The 15,680-nt window shown below is 39.4% G+C and overlaps 1 protein-coding gene across 3 annotated transcripts in view; it reads left to right on the top strand.

Annotated features, from left to right (window-relative positions):
* RASA3 (RAS p21 protein activator 3) overlaps nt 1-15,680 on the top strand; it is a 176,858-nt gene that overhangs the window by 83,107 nt on the left and 78,071 nt on the right. For all 3 annotated transcript variants that reach the window (XM_065059559.1, XM_065059568.1, XM_065059552.1), the window contains exon 3: nt 10,511-10,614. In XM_065059559.1, the coding sequence (XP_064915631.1) occupies nt 10,511-10,614 (104 nt within the window). The remainder of the gene's footprint in view (nt 1-10,510; nt 10,615-15,680) is intronic.

Genomic DNA, 15,680 nt, shown 5'->3' with positions numbered 1-15,680 from the left:
GTGTACTGGGCTCCATAATGGAGACTTTAGTTTCTTGAGGCATTTATATTGGCTAAACATAATTAGAATGTTTTTGAATGATGATGCTAACATTTCCCTGTCTGTAGTGTACCATATTAAAAAAAAAAAAAAAAAAAAAAAAAAGTGAAAAAGCAGAGACTGATCTGTGTAGTTTTTTTTAACAATAACTAACACTCAGTGTCCCTGAAACCAGTTGTTTCTCTAAAAGTGACTTTAACTTATTTAAATTAATTCCTGAGTCAACCAGCTGTCGCCCCACTGCTCACAACTAGAAGTTGCACAGTGGGGGCTCTTTGCTCAGTGGTCATTAGTGCTTTCCAGGGGCGCGGGGGTATATGGGAATAGTTGATGTAATTTCCTTGGACTAATCCACGTATTTTTCTATTGAGAAATAAACTCTTAGTGGTAGGAATAAGCAACAAGTGTAATTCCTTCAGTGAGAAAAATGCCATCTGTCTTTAGATACCATTATAAAGCTGAGGAGGTACACTGAGGCTGTGCAGGACTGGAAGGTTTCTGGTTTCCTGTGGAGCAAAGTTCTTTTCATTAATTGAGGTCAATTCAGAGGAGAGCAACACAATGATCAGAGATCTGCAAAACATAACCGATGAGGAAAGGTAAAAAGATTGGAATTGTTTAGTGGAGAGAAGAGGGATGAGAGTAGATATAACTGTGTAAACATATTGTAAAACACAACAAGAACAGCAAAAGCCCAGAAACACTGTGGGCCCCCCCCAAAAAAAAAGGGGGGGTAGAAAATTTCTCCGTATGTCCAGTATGGATCTTGCAAGTAATAATGGACTTAAACTGCAGTGGGGAAGGAAGTTTAAGCTTTATTGTGGGGGAAAAAAAATCTTCCTGTTAAGGATTCTGAAGAACTGGAGTAGATTGCCTTGGTTCTTCCATATTCACGGCTGAAGGCTTTTCATAGGTTCTGTATAATCAGGCCTGACTGTGGGATCTTCCTGCTTTGGAACAGTGGTGGACCGGATTAACTCTAAAAATGCCTTTACGGTCCTATTTCTTTGACGCAAGGGTTGACTAAAAATTATCTGAGTTGTCACTTCTTCTCCCAGTGAATTCTTGTCTTCAGTGGTACTCTGCCTTCTCCCTCTGTGAGCTTCTGTTTGCAAATACTACTTTTGAAAAACCTGGTTCTTCGAAGTCCCTGAATATCCACTTATAGATTTTGATATAAAATAAATTTTGCATTTATCCATTAAGGTGTTTCTTTGTCCTTGTTTTGCTGTTGCATAAAACAAAAGCAGACAAAAATCCCAAATACACGAATGGTAAACCTGAGATGTCTTCCCAGTCCAAGAGTAGGAATTGCTCTTATTTACTGAGGCACACTCAAACAGCTACCTAACCTTTTATGACTGTATTTACATCTATTAAAACAAGTTCAGAGACTTCCAGAGGAAGATGTTTTCAAATGATTGCCGACCATACCGCAGTCGCCTATTGTTTTTTGCAAGACTCTGAGATGAGCACATAGCTGAGGAGCCAGTCATGCTGTTACATTCTTTAATGCTTGTTTGTAAATTGATTCAACTCACTGAGTAACCGTGAATTATTGGGCAGGCGAGGCTTATGTGCCCTAAGGCCCATGTAATTTGTGTGCAGCAGCGAAATACCTGCTTTCATGTGTGCTGTTTCTTTGCCAACATCATAGTGAAGCATGTGTTGGCTCCCTTTTTCTGAGGTATCACCGCTGCAATGTGCCATGTTAGATGGGAGCAGGGATGTGAAGCTGGGTGAACACGTGATTTAAATAATCGAATTCTGTCTGAAGATCTGGCATTTAAGTGGGCGACATAGTCCTCGACTACAGTTTGAAGGGGAGAAAGCTGGCTCTGCTCTGTTGTGCATGCTGACTTTTCTGCTTCCTATCCTCCCATGGCTGGCGTGGGCCTGGCTTGCTATAAAGTAAGTTTTTAGGATTGCCTGTATTTTCACTCATACCAGTAACTCCCCCATCTTCCAGTTAGCTCAAAAAGTATTTTCATGTAGTCTACGAAAAATAAGATGCTTTGTGTGAATGTCTGAATTGAAAGGTATTGCATATGCAGCCCTAGCACTACTGACTCTGAGACGATGTCTTTTCATTCAGATTTTCCTGGAGAAGCCTATCTTTTCCAGCATATCTGCATAAAATGACCTTTTTATCTGCATGAAAAGGCTTATAATTAAAGTCATGCTGAAAACACTGTCTTGTGTACTTGGGGAATTCAAGAAGTGCTTGCTTTTTTCTGTTCTTTTACTCATTTGAGCTTCATTAAGCTTCTGCTAAGCACTGCAGAAATGTGTATTTTTTTTTTCAGGCAGGCCTTCTGATGTAAAGCTTAAATGAAACTGGCAAATGGGAGAAAGGAAGCAGTTATCTTTCCTTTCCAGAGGAACTTGGATGAATGTCCAATTCTGGCTTGCCTGGGAAAACTATGTCAAAACCTTCAGATTCTGACTCGTGATCTCTTGTGTTTTGTACTGGGACAGTGTAAGAAGTTACCTCCCTGAGCTCTGTTCCTAATCTTCTGCAACAGATTTTTATTTTATTAGGCTGTGGCAGAGGAATGAGAAGTCAGCTGAGAGCAGTAACCTCTGAAATTAACAAAGCATGAATCATTCAGAACTCGAAGAACTAAACCAGCATATCCTGTTGCCCAGTCTGGTGCCTTTACCAGTGCTCTGAAGAGAATCTCTTGAGTCTGATGCCCTTTATCCAAGTTTGCATCTCAAAAACTGAGGGCAGCCAGCATGGTGAATTTTAACTCCTCTGTTCAGCAGTCAGGTGTGACTCATAAATTACAATCAGGACCTTAAATCATTCCTGCCATCCAGCCTTTCTTGGCTTCTGTTAAACTAGGTGGTGGCACTGCTGCCATGCAGTGGAAGACTTTGAGGGCTGCTGTGAGGGTGACTTGGTAGGGTCTGACTGAAACGAGTCAAGGGTTATAACATGAGCGGACCGTTCTGTGAAACCACAGAGCAGTGTGAAAGGACTGTTTATACAGGGCAGTTCAAAGTCATCCAGTTTTTTGGGGAGCTTTGGACAAGCACAGTGAAGGTGTGGGTTGCTCAGAGCAAGTTCTCTGGGTTCCCAGGAAGAGAATATTGAAATCTTCTAGGAGCACTGTTTTCATAAACTCCTTGGCACAAGCTTTGGTAAATTCTGAGAAGGTCACATGCAAGTCATAAGATATGAGGAAGAGGTCAGTTAGAGCCAGGATTTAATACACTTCTCAGTTTTGTATTTGTTGTTTAATATTTATATCACCATCATCCACTGAATAGAATTGGATCCATTTCCTATAACCTAGCAGAGATGTATGTGAATGGACCCATGTATTTTATGTCCTAAGGAACATATGAGATTTTTTTTTTTTTAATGCACAAACCTACAGATTTCTTTAGTTCTGAGCTCCAAATACACAACTTGCCAATAATTTTGCCTATTAATTTGCTTTGCTGAACCAACTACTTAGCTTCTTCCATGAGTAGCTTCAAACTTCAGACTCCACCATCCAGGACTTCTTTCTAGCTACAGATACTACTGCGGATAAACTTTCTTCACTTGCATCAAATGTTTCCATTCACTTAAAGGGCAGTGTCAGCTGCAACAGGAAATCAAGGCAGCTTCTCAAATCATAGGTGAAGAATGGAAGGAATGTGGCATCTCTAAATTTGTTTCAAGGATATGAATAAAGGCAAAAACTGTCGTATGTTAAGAATCAAATGGCTGACAGTGTGTGCTTTAGAGAGATGAGCCAAGTGTCTTGCGTCTGTGATTATTTAGTTCTCCACTATTTCACTGAGGAATTTTTCACGTGCTAAACATAGCAATCAAAGCCTGAATGAAACAGCAAATGAAGCCAGAGGCACTTTGCCCACCCCCAGTCTTTTTTTTTGCTAGTCTGCTGTGAAGGTAACACTGAGAACTACAATTCTGCAGTGTGCATGTGAGTGAATAGTGAAATGTGCTGTAAATTCATAGTTAAGGCTGTGTTCTCTTTAACAAGAGGTTGCTATGTCTTTGTTTTGGTATTAGATCAGGTAACAAATTAAATCAGTAGCTCTCAGAACTTTCTCCAAGTAGTTCTACTGCCATACTTAATGTTGTTATTTCTTAATTCTAGTCTTACTTAAACCCTTTATTTTCCTTATGTTTGGAGTTCATGGCTGCAAAGTTAAACTTCTCTTGTGTTCTGATAACATCTTGGATGCAGGCCACTTCTCAAATTTTAAACACGAAGTTGTTTCCCTTGGTTGGAGTGTTGCCAAAATCAGCTGTTGTATCTGAGTTAGTTCCATTAGCTACTTCCATAGTCTTACCTTGCCAGCTCACCTCCTTGAAATAACAGCTTTCCCCAGTCTGTAGGCTTTAAGTAGAAAGGCCTTGAGCTGGATGCTGTTGTGTGTTATGCTGTCTACATGTTCTGTAGCTTCTCTCCTGCATGTTCTCAGCTCACTCCTTGCTGTCCTGGCTACCACAGCACCTGCCATCTCCTGCACTCCACTACATCTAAGCATGGCTTGGATTCCTAATATCAATAGACTTCCATTCTGAAACCACCCCAAACCTTTAATGGAAAGGGACGAGTATGGGTACAACTTCAAACTGGTTGGGGTATTATTGAAGGCAAGGACTGTGTGGTTGTATAGAGAACTAATACGACTGGGAAGGTTGCCAGGAAGAGAAGCAAGACCTAATGGAAGGAGGAGAATTGAAGTGAGCCTTGAGACCCAAGGCAGGGTTGTGAATGAGAGCGTTTATCCACACAAAAAGCCACCCATGTGAGTAAAGTAACAATTGTCGGTGTTGTAGGCTGCTTTGAGTGATTTAAAAAAAAAAAAAAAAAAAAAAAAAAGAGTAAATGCAGCTGTAATGTGACTTTTGTTATTTGTGTGTGTCGTCTTACAGAATATTTTAGGAGGTGATTAGGGGCCAAACGGCTGCTGCTTAAAGTTATCATAATCCCTGTAAGCCTCATTGAGCCAAACCAGCAACTGTCAAGTGAGGATGATAACTATAGCTAGTGTGTCTGTCTCTCTCTTTGGAGCATAGGGTTGAGAAAATGCACACTGCTTTATTTTTTCTCTGTGTAGTAGGAGTGGTTGTGGCTGTAACGCAGCCTTGTCCATCTGGGTGTCTGCACAGTGACATGAGGAAAAATTTGCTTAGTCTCAGTGGATGCCTGGAACACTGCAGCCTGTACTCTTAACAGTGGCCATGAGTGGTATGTTTGGATTTAGATGTTGCCTGTGGGCCATATACTGCCTGCTACTGTGTGTCCTCTGCCAAATCTGTGCTTCAAATATAATACTAGGTATTTTTAATAAATTGTGTAAGGAAGCTACCATGACATCTGCCAACCTTGGCTCTTGCAGAGCCTGTCTTATTTCCCTGTTATCTTGTAGCTCTGTGTCTAGTAGGAGACTGAAGTGTATTCAGATTTTGTTTGGCTTGCCGTATCTGTTTTGAATAAACCTTCTATTCTCTACCCTACGCCCTTTAAATACTCTGCAAAGCATAGTATAAGATGTATTAGCCAAGTAGTAGAAAAAGCTTAGTAGTAGAAACAAACAAGCGTACTCCTTTGTACAGACTGATTTTGCTTCCAGCTCACATGGCGATGTGAACTTTGTTCTTCAGTTCATGCAACAGGATGAATCCAGTATTTCTAAACGTTTTAAAATAGTCAGAGGATGTGGAGTTGTGTGTGGCATATTAATAGTCCTTACTTTCAATCACAAAAGCAGTTTAAGGAAAAAAAAATCCATACACAAAGAATTCTGGTTTGAGAAGTTTCATTATTATTCATCATGCAATGCTTTCACTTCATCCACTGAAGTGCTGGTGCCAAAACAAAACCAAAACTGCTTTAGCGAATCTTAAGTATTGAGAAAGAAGTACAAAGTTTTGCAATGCAGACTTAAACTAAAGAAATGTTTCTACACTGAGATTTGTTTTATGAAGTCTCTTCCTCTCTGTTAATATTACTTGTGATGATTTCAGTAGGGAATTAAAGTTGCAAGTATGCCTCTGGATTTTAGTAAAACATATAAAAGTAAACAAATTTTGAACCTTTTCTAAGGGAAGAATTTCCCATTCATGATGTTTGAAATGACGATTCTCATCCTTATTTGCTTTCATTCCACTTGATCTACACAGCAATTTTTTTCTCTTCTTCCCTGAGTTCTAAAAATATCCATTGCCAAAACACACATTAGAAGAGATTCAAAAATAGATACCTTGAAATGAGAAGGGCTCCAAGTTGGATAGCTGTGAGTGAAACAATACCTAGAGGGAACTTTTTGGTTTTGATTTCCTGGTATTCCTGCTCCCATGAGCATTGAGAACAAGCAAGTTTTTTGTAAGGGGGGAGTATGCCTGAAGATTCAAATCTGTTGCACTATTCTTTATGCTTTTACTTGACTTTTTTTGGTTTGTTTTTGTTTTTGAATCTCTTGTTACAACGGCTGTGGAAGCATCCTAGGGATAGTGTCCTGAAGAGGGATTGGTTGGTGTATGTGTCGGTGGTAGGGGCTGTATAAAGGCCGTGCAGTAAAAGAGCCCCATGCTTCCTGAGAAAAGGGCAGCTGAGGTGGAGCTTCCATCCTTCAGAGCATAGCAAGGTGATGGGTATGCACTAGAAAAGAGTTGAGAAAGGGATGTGAAGTGAGGGTATGTGGAATAGAAGGCTAAAGAGTCATTCCCTTGTGTGCTTGAAAGCTTGGAGCAAGGATTTATAAATTGATATGGGTCTGTCTTTGTAGTTTCTAGTCCCAACAGGAAAATGGGAGTGAGTGACTTAGGAGCAAGCCCTATTTCATAACTAAACAGTAGTTGATTCCTGCACTGCTACTCTTCTCATCACTGTGATACCAAAGCTAAAAATAAGCTAATAAAACTGTTCTAAATTTAGTAGTCTACTGATGAAGCTTGGTTTGAAAATGGTTTTACATTGAGCTTGGAAGGAGCTGAATTGTATTTACAGTGGAGGTCCACTGTTTCTGTTCTTGTAAGATCCTGCTCTCAGCAGTTAAATCCTGTCATTTGTTTGAAGTCCAGAAGAGGCTGATACAGTGACAGCACTGGTCTTGTCCATGGCCTTCTGTTGTGACCACACTAATCTGAAAGGCTCTCCTTATTTCTTCTCCTCTTTGAATGACTAAATTTTCTTCTGAGCATAGGGTTGGTTAATCTACACGGAAAGCTTAACTCAAAACCTGGAAGTTGAATCTGAACTCATTGGTTCTGAAAGATTCCTGAGTTTTCAGCCAGGCTAGTTCTAGTATTTGTTTTGGAGGATCTTGTCAGACTCAAGGGCTGTGTAGGCGGATGCTGCTGCTTTTTATTAATTGCTATGTCAAAATGAAAATACTCACTGAAGCCCCATCAGACTAATTCTGGTCTTTGGGAGCGAGGGGATGTTGAGGGAGGGATTTAGCTGTTCTTTTGGAAAAAACATTCTGGAGCCCTGGGGCTCGTGCTCAAGATAAGTTAGCTTGGGAAATCATGGGGTTTGACTGCTGTGACCTATTGCTCTTCAGGTCTGGGCGTGAGACAAAGCGAGTACTGTTCTGAAGAGAGATACATGGAGGAAAAGCACACATTTAAGTGGAAGCTGGAAGCATTTGTGGTTACTTTAGATTCCTTCAGAAAGTAGATACGGTTTCTGCAGAGCTACACAAGGTTGGGGCAGGGAGATATAAGATTTGTCTTGTTGTTTACATACCCTTGCAGTTAAAACTTTGCCGGCAAATTATCCAGTGCAGAGTGAGTGCATTTGTATTGGAAATCTGCTTGCTTATATTAAGAATGCAGTTGTTGGGGATGAGTGCATCTGCCACAGCAGTGTACCTCTGGGGTGCTACCTGGGTGATGAGAGCTTGTGAATCTACGAGGGGTACAAGATCTCAGAGGGGGAAAGCCAAGAGCAGAACAAAGCTTCACTTCTGTCCGCAGCAGCCACAAATAATGTATCCTGTGAAGACTGCCAGCCAGCAGGCGCTGCTTAAAATAATAAGCCTTGTGCCTAAAAAAATCACTAGATGTGATCCCTGCATGGCTAAGTCAGCCTTCATAGCATTTCTTGTGTTAATCAGTCTCTTTCTAATACCATGTGTTGGACTAGATGATTCCTGTTGTCCACTCTGCTTTTCTGAATCTCCTGTCTGTTATGCTGTGGTGTGGTCTTAGTTATCTTCTGCCTCCCACCACCAGCAGTGACAAGCATTAATAGGAGACTTGCAAAGGCCTCAGTTGTTGCTTCGCTGCTCTTTCCCCCAGAATCAGCTGAGCTGAATTGAAGTATGCTCAGTGTAAGTCACACTTTGTATTTACTTTGTCTTTAGACTTCCAGTATGCTGAAGCTTCCCTTGTATTCTTGATAGAGGATTAGGTATATAATCCGCAGTTCGTTAAGTGTCATTTCATTCTAAGGTCATTAGTGAGTAAATTCATCTGTCGTGTTCTTCCAGGAGAAAGGACAATTTCATGGCTGAACAGAGTATTAGGGCTCGGAATGATGCAAGTGTTTTGCATGTATAATGCACTAGATATTTGGGCAATGTTTATGCATTTGTGTAGCCCCCTTGGGTTAAGATTGTGAGTGAAAAACTGCACCAAGCGATGTGCACAGAGTGAGGACCTTGGGGCTGCCAGCAGAAGTGTGTTTGCTAGGACAATCAGGTAGTTTCTGGTTTGGTAGAAGCTGCTTGTACCGAAGAACTCGGGTATTTTGTGCCTGAAGCAGCGGCTGCTGAATTCGTGATTACACATAAAACCTTTCAGAGCAGAATGGGTAAAGAACACATAACCAAGAGGGCTGAATTGGAGGGAACAGTTGGGACAAGCAGTCAAACCAGCTGCCATTTCCAGCTGTTAGATTTTATTTTCATCTGCCTTCACAATAGGGATGACTGAGTGTGGCTCACGTTGGTTGCCATAACTTACAGCTGGATGCGTTTTTTTTCAAGGACTAGGAAACCATTTCAGTGGTGGAAGTTTAACCTGTGGGTATGCCTTGGGCTTCCTTGTTTATCCAATATGCATTCTTCTACGTGGCTAGTGGAGTAGTGACTTAAATAATCTTCTTAATGAATGTTGAGTGATGTCTCTGGGGTTCTTGAAATTAATGTGGCATATTCTCTTCCAGCACAAGAGTGGTTAGCTAATTTGCAGTGCCTGTGTGTTTTGAGTGAGATTTGTCAGCTAGCTTTTGAGGGAATGTGGCAGGGACAGAGTATATCTTTACTGCAGGCAAAAATAGAAGCAAAAGTATATGGTGGTGTAAAATATCCTGAAAGAAGCCGAGGGAATGACCTCTTGTGACAAAATGCTGGAAAACTGAAAGTTAATGCATGGAACTATTAATATTTTATGATAATTTTTAATATAAAAAGCCTTTGATAATTATTAAAGCTATAGCACAATTCCGTCTCTCTTTTTTGTGCTTATCCAAGACAATAATGAGGTCTGTGTTTAAAAGGGGAAGAAAAATAGATGCTGGCTTTTGGCCTGTTAGAATTAGATTTATTTTTAAGTCTATATTTGCAGTGCTTGCTGTATTTGTCCATATCACTCAAATTGCATCCACCGATTTAGATCTAATGAAGCATGAGTGACTTGGAATGAAGAATCTGTGTAAAATGGTAGACCTGTCAATGAATAAATAATGTTGATGGATGCTTATAGTTCTTAAGAGTAAATCCTTAACCATATAATTGGATAGAGAAAAACTGAAAGGTTTGCTGTTAGGTGTCTGAGTTTTTCTTTTTTTCCATTTAAATTGACAGGATTGAAAGAAAGCCCCTTAAGTCTCTGAAGAGCTTTTCATGCTGAGATAGTATTTTTTTTCTTTTAAATCTGCTCTTAATGTAAGAAAACTTATTCTATACAGTTCTAGTAAGCAAAAATAGATACATAGCGCTGCCAGGTAACAAGCATTGTGCCAGCTCCAAGGCTTAGTTACCGTCAGTTGACTGAATCTGACTTTAAATAAGAAACTTTGAAGGGGATGAGAAAAGAGACAATAGCCGTAGGCACTTCATTTTAAATAAACCAAATCCTTTAAAAAATAAATTAATAAATATATATGCCCTGAACCACACTGTATTTTGCTCATCCTGGTTTTTGTGATCTACGTCGTAATGGTGTATTGTAAGCACTCTTCAAGGCACTCTGTGTTAAAAAATCATGTGGTCTCTGCCCTCTTTGTTTAGGGACACTTGTTCTCCAGATAAAAAGAAGTATCTCTTCTCTTTTGCCCATTAAGAAATTTTGTTCTGTGAGCATTTGAGATAGGAAGAGTCAAAGTGGAACAGTGCTTGAAGGTGCTTCATGGGCAGGAGAGACCATCACAGTATACAGTGATATTCTAGAGGTAAAGTATAAGCAAACTGACTCCTCCAGGATACCAACACTAATTTCTTTTTTTTTTTTGTGTGTGTGTGTGTTTATGTGTATGTTATTTTTTTTACCCAGCCCCTTCTATGGAGAAGACTTTTACTGTGAAATTCCTCGGACCTTTCGCCATCTGTCATTTTATATTTTTGACAGAGATGTTTTTCGAAGGGATTCCATCATAGGTATGTGTTCATATATTATTATTTTCTTTATAGCTTACTTCTCTTGGGTTTTAACTGTTAGATTGTATGTAGTCTTTTGAGTTGGGGCCTTAATAGGACTGACAATGACAGTGGTAAGTAATGCTCAGTATTGTCCTTTTTTTGTCAAGTGACAAAAATGCCTTCAGTATTACATTAAAAAGGCTGGGAGATAAATGCTGTCTGTTATGATAGCAAATGCAGAGTGCAGTTTAACTGAAATAGGCAATAAAACCTTGTTTAAATGTTGGCAACATCATTTGTTACTGCATTTTCTTTTTCTAAATACAAGGCCTTTTGTGTTGCAGTTTTTCAGGGCTCATTACACTTACTTGCATGCAATAATGTTGAACTATGACTACCTTAATGACATGCAGAGTAATAGCTATTGGCCGTAGGTACCCACAGTACAATGATGACAGAATTTTATAGAGAGTACCAAAGCAAGCTATTGCCTGCAGTATAACTCTGTAAGATTCAGTGCCTGCTTGACATGGCGAGACCTCTGCTTTTCCAGATATTATTTGCTATGCATTTCACCTGCAGTAAATTGCATGATGCTCCATTTATCTCTTCAGGGATAAAAATCTTGTAAAAGCCCATTTGTTATTGAGGGGAAAAGTTTCCACTTTAAGTTATTTTAGCTGTTGGAACCTTTTTTTAAATATGTTTTTTTTCAGTTTTTCATCTCTTTCTTCTGAAATAATTCTGCATGACTACCATTTTTCTATTTCCAGTATAACATTGAATATAGCTATCAATAAGGTGTGTATGTCTTGACAGATTGTAGTGAGGAAGTTGTCTGATGTTGAGCAAGTTTGTATAATGCTGTAAAATGCATTATGGTAAAGCAGACAGAGCGGTAGTGCAGATCTCTTCACTAGTTTATCATGCAGTCACTAGCTCATTCTTTAATTATTGTTTTATGTTTTATATATGAGCCACGAAACTGGGTAGTCATTTTCTTTATGTCCCTTACTGAGCTCATGTGTACAGCGTCTGGCAATCCAACATCCTGGGGAGGAGGGGGCCAGTTTCTGATTTTTTGAGTGAGCTTTCGGAAAGCTTTTTGGTCTCTCTAATCTCTAGCTTCCCCCCCTGCCCCGCAATGTGTTAGTAATTCTCCTTTCCTTCAACTGACGAGTTTTTCCATTGTTGAAATTACCTCATCTGATCTCCTGTATGTCACTGGTTTTCTGTGCCTGCAGTGACCTAGGAACAGGCCACAGACTGGTTTGTTTTTGTTTTTGTTTTTTTCTTACTCAGGGCTTCACTCACTCTCTTGGAATAAGGGTCTCTGAACACTTAACACAAGCCAGACCCATGAAATCGCAGATAGAGAAGTGCAAATTGTTTTCTCCACGTTTCTTAAGTTCCTGTTTTAATAATCAAGCTCTGGCATTGGATGGGAATTCTTCAGGAGCTGCTAGAATAATCTTGTCTTAAAGGTTCTGGTAGCAGCTTGTGAGAAGGACTTGGAGAAGATACAAAGAGACTTTTGTTTGGATGCTCAAATGATTGATCAGGTTTCTATTATTCACTGCCTCTTCAGGAAACTGCAACGTTGATTTTTGTTGTTGTTGTTTTTTGTTTGTTTGGCTTTGGTTGTGTGTTTTGTTTCCTTTTTTTGCTTTGCAGAATCCATAGGTAGGCAGACTGGTATGTTACTGTATTGATGTAGCGCTAAAAGTCAAAACTCCAGTGTTACCTGTCTACGTTGTCATTTTTATAGTGCATATTAGCTGTTGTAGTCTTGAGGTTTCCCCTCTCCCCCCTTCTGTTCCACTCCCTCCTTATCACAGGTGTATTTTGATGAGCATTTCAAAGATGTGGAAGTGTGATAAATAGCAATGGAGAGAAAAAAGAAATCCAGAATTACTGTCACTTTGAGAACAACTCTAAGTTCTGGTTGTAATAGGAAAATGTTCTGCAGAGAGAACAGAGCTCTGGAGTAACTGCATGTGGTTATTTTCAGTAGTTCCTATTGAACAGGAGTCAGCAGCAGCAAAACTAAGCAGTGGAGTTTTTCTGAGAAAGGGAATGCTTTCATTGGAACAAAGTCTGTCATATCTAAGAGGAATAGCTGCTCTGTGTGTATCTTCAGTCTTAGGAGACCTTTTCTTGAAGCAGCTTGAGCAAGAGAGGTTTGGAAGAGGTCCCTACTGAATAAGTTTGGTCAGAGTTCTACTAGAATAAGCTCTTTTCCACTGAACCACTGAATTATGTGAATAGGGGCCCTTTGTTTGCATTACAGAGATCGCTTGTTATATTATGTCATCATGAGACACTTCTGCTGAAGGAAATGTGGTTACCCGTGCTCGTCCACCAATGAACTTTCACAGAGAAGGGAGTTGGGGGTTGTGTCTTCCATCCAGGGACACTAAGTTCAGATATTACTGAGCTCATGAATTTGCTTGTTTCCTGTGTGACCTGGTATGTTTAAGACATCTGTTTGCATTGTTTGTTGGGCTGGTTTTGCGGGAGTTTTGAGACAGAGAACACGGAGTGCATGTGTGTCAAAATGATGAGAATTTGGCAAGTAGCTTTTCTTTGAAGATGGCTGGCTGGCAAAGTTCCTTTTGAATCACTGTTTAGTGTTGCCAGAACTTTCTCTTGGTGTTGTAATATTGATTTCCAGGGTGAATGGGGCTCAGGGTAGGCATGCTTTTGTTTATTCAAATATGAAATACAAGTTTGGGATGGTAAATTCTTCAACATCTGAAATGCAACTCAGTGTGTGACAGATGAGAATTCTTAAGCCACCAAAAGCGGAAGGAGTGGGAGCATGAAAATGAAAAACAAGAACACCCTGAGACCTCTGACAGAAACTTCCGAGGAGAACCAAACAAATTCAGAAACTGGAACACGTGGGTAGCAGATATGTTTTGAAACATAATGTAGTATTTTGGCATACAGGATGGCAGAATTGGGCAGATAAACATATCTTTGCGTTTGCATGTTTGTTTATTACATTTGCATTTTCCTAACTGTAATTTGCTAAGTCATGTGGGATTTTGTTAGCTAAACGGATAAAACTCTTGAACAACTGTGTCTTGGATGCTGGTTTAAATGAAGATTATGAAGAAAATACAGAGTTCAGTTGATCTGAATTATGATTTGGTGTGTGGGTGTTTTTTTGATAAAATGTAGCAAATATACATTTATTGTGGAAATAAGATTAATCTTAAGTTGTTTAATTGATATTGTATGTCTTGACTGCTATTGGCTAGAGTTTATAAACTGATTTATATAGTATGTTCAGACGCTTTGAGTAGGAAAGGTACTACTGAACGTAATGGTAAATTCTGCCTAAAACTAGTTTGGAGTAGTAAGGTCAATTTGATGGAACATGTCTGTATAATACATAGGTTAGCTTATTTCTAGCTAGTTGTTAAGATGAGAAAAACATTGAAGAGATGGGGAAAAACTACCTTTTCAGTAGTAATGGGAAAAAAAGATATCTCTGGCTGGATGCAGAAGAAGAAACATTACTATAGTAGTGCTACTAAATAAGGCAAATGTAAATATTTGTTCTTTAATGATTGCTTTTATATTTAGTGTTTAGCTTTTTAGAAATGTTGAATGAGGCAAGGTGTGCCAATACGAGACCAAAGGCTTTTCTCACTCTTTAGTAATTGAGCTAGATCTAGTGAAGAAAATCAGCTCCATGGTGTGCCCTGAGCTGGTGTTCTAGGTGTGTAGTAAACAGTTCAGGCTGCCAGGCTGGGAACTTGAACATATAGATCAGTTAAAAAACAGGAAATGTGCCACGCCAAGATTTAACACTGCGCTGAGAGAATAGTTAATATCATATCCCCTTCACTGACAAGTACACAATTATTTATCCTCTACTTAAATTGCAAATCATGTTCATTTGTTCCCCCTTCCCCCAGCACTTAATTTGTTTTGCTAACACATGCGTGTAACTGACCTACTAACATCTGTGTTAAGCAGGAACCTGAACAGAACAAAATGTACCCCCTGTGAAGTTTTGAGATGAAGAAGTAAATTCAGTTTATCAAATCTTGGCCCCTGTACTGCACTAGGGAATATGAACTTTCCTGTGTAAGCTTGCGGTACTCCTGGGACGGAGGCTTGATTAGGGATGCTGATGGGGATGGAATGGCACTGAACAAAGCGCAGATGAGAATGTCTAAGCTTGTCAATAATGGAGCAGAAAGCCATTGAAAAGAAGGCTAGCAAGTGATTCTTAACTGCTGTAAGTCACCTTCATAGAGGTTATTAGGTGTGTTCTACAACAAATTGAAACCCTTGTGGCCATTGTATTCTGGCAGGTTATAACTGTCTTCCTGCCTAGTACCAGATGAGCTGAAGTGAAGTCAATCAAACAAATTTGCCTTTGGAGGTTATTAACTACTCTGGACTAAAGTAGATGAAACTAAATCATAGCTCATGGGTGCTCTCACAGAATGAAAACACCCTGGAATTGAAAGTTGCTTGATGTGACCATGCCTTTGTTAATGACTACTTCTAAAGCCGAGGAGGTGTGTTTTCAGAATTGCCACCATTCATCACCAAACATCTAAACAAACCATCTGCTATTATAAGGTAATTGTTGCCAAATGTAGCTGAAGCATCACCTTTTGATTATTTTTAACTTGGTTTGATTATTATTGGTTTACTGTTGCTGTGATTGTACTGTTGGATGACATGGGAATAAGTTACTCAGTATGGTATAAATATAGCTACTAATGAAATAAAGGAAACAGATGACTCTGTCCCACGAATCTTGAGAAACTATAAACTAGAATTGTCCTGAGAAGATTCTCTACAGTTGAATAGAAAGCCTGAAATAAATACTTTCTGCATAGAGTAAATTGTTGAGATGCACTTACAATGTCTTAACATAACGGATGGTCACAAAAGCAAGAAAACAAAGTTGAGCTTTAAAAAATACATATTTTTCCTTTTTCCTCCTACAAGTACACATACTATAAACAAAACTACTGAGCATAATGTGGTAGAACCTTGACTGTCCTTTTGTGCAACCCTCCTCTTTTACCAAATGACAGTGTTAATACTATCCA

The sequence above is a fragment of the Columba livia genome, chromosome 1, assembly GCF_036013475.1.
Source record: "Columba livia isolate bColLiv1 breed racing homer chromosome 1, bColLiv1.pat.W.v2, whole genome shotgun sequence".
Lineage (NCBI taxonomy): Eukaryota > Metazoa > Chordata > Aves > Columbiformes > Columbidae > Columba > Columba livia.
This window is presented reverse-complemented; position numbering and strand designations above follow the sequence as displayed.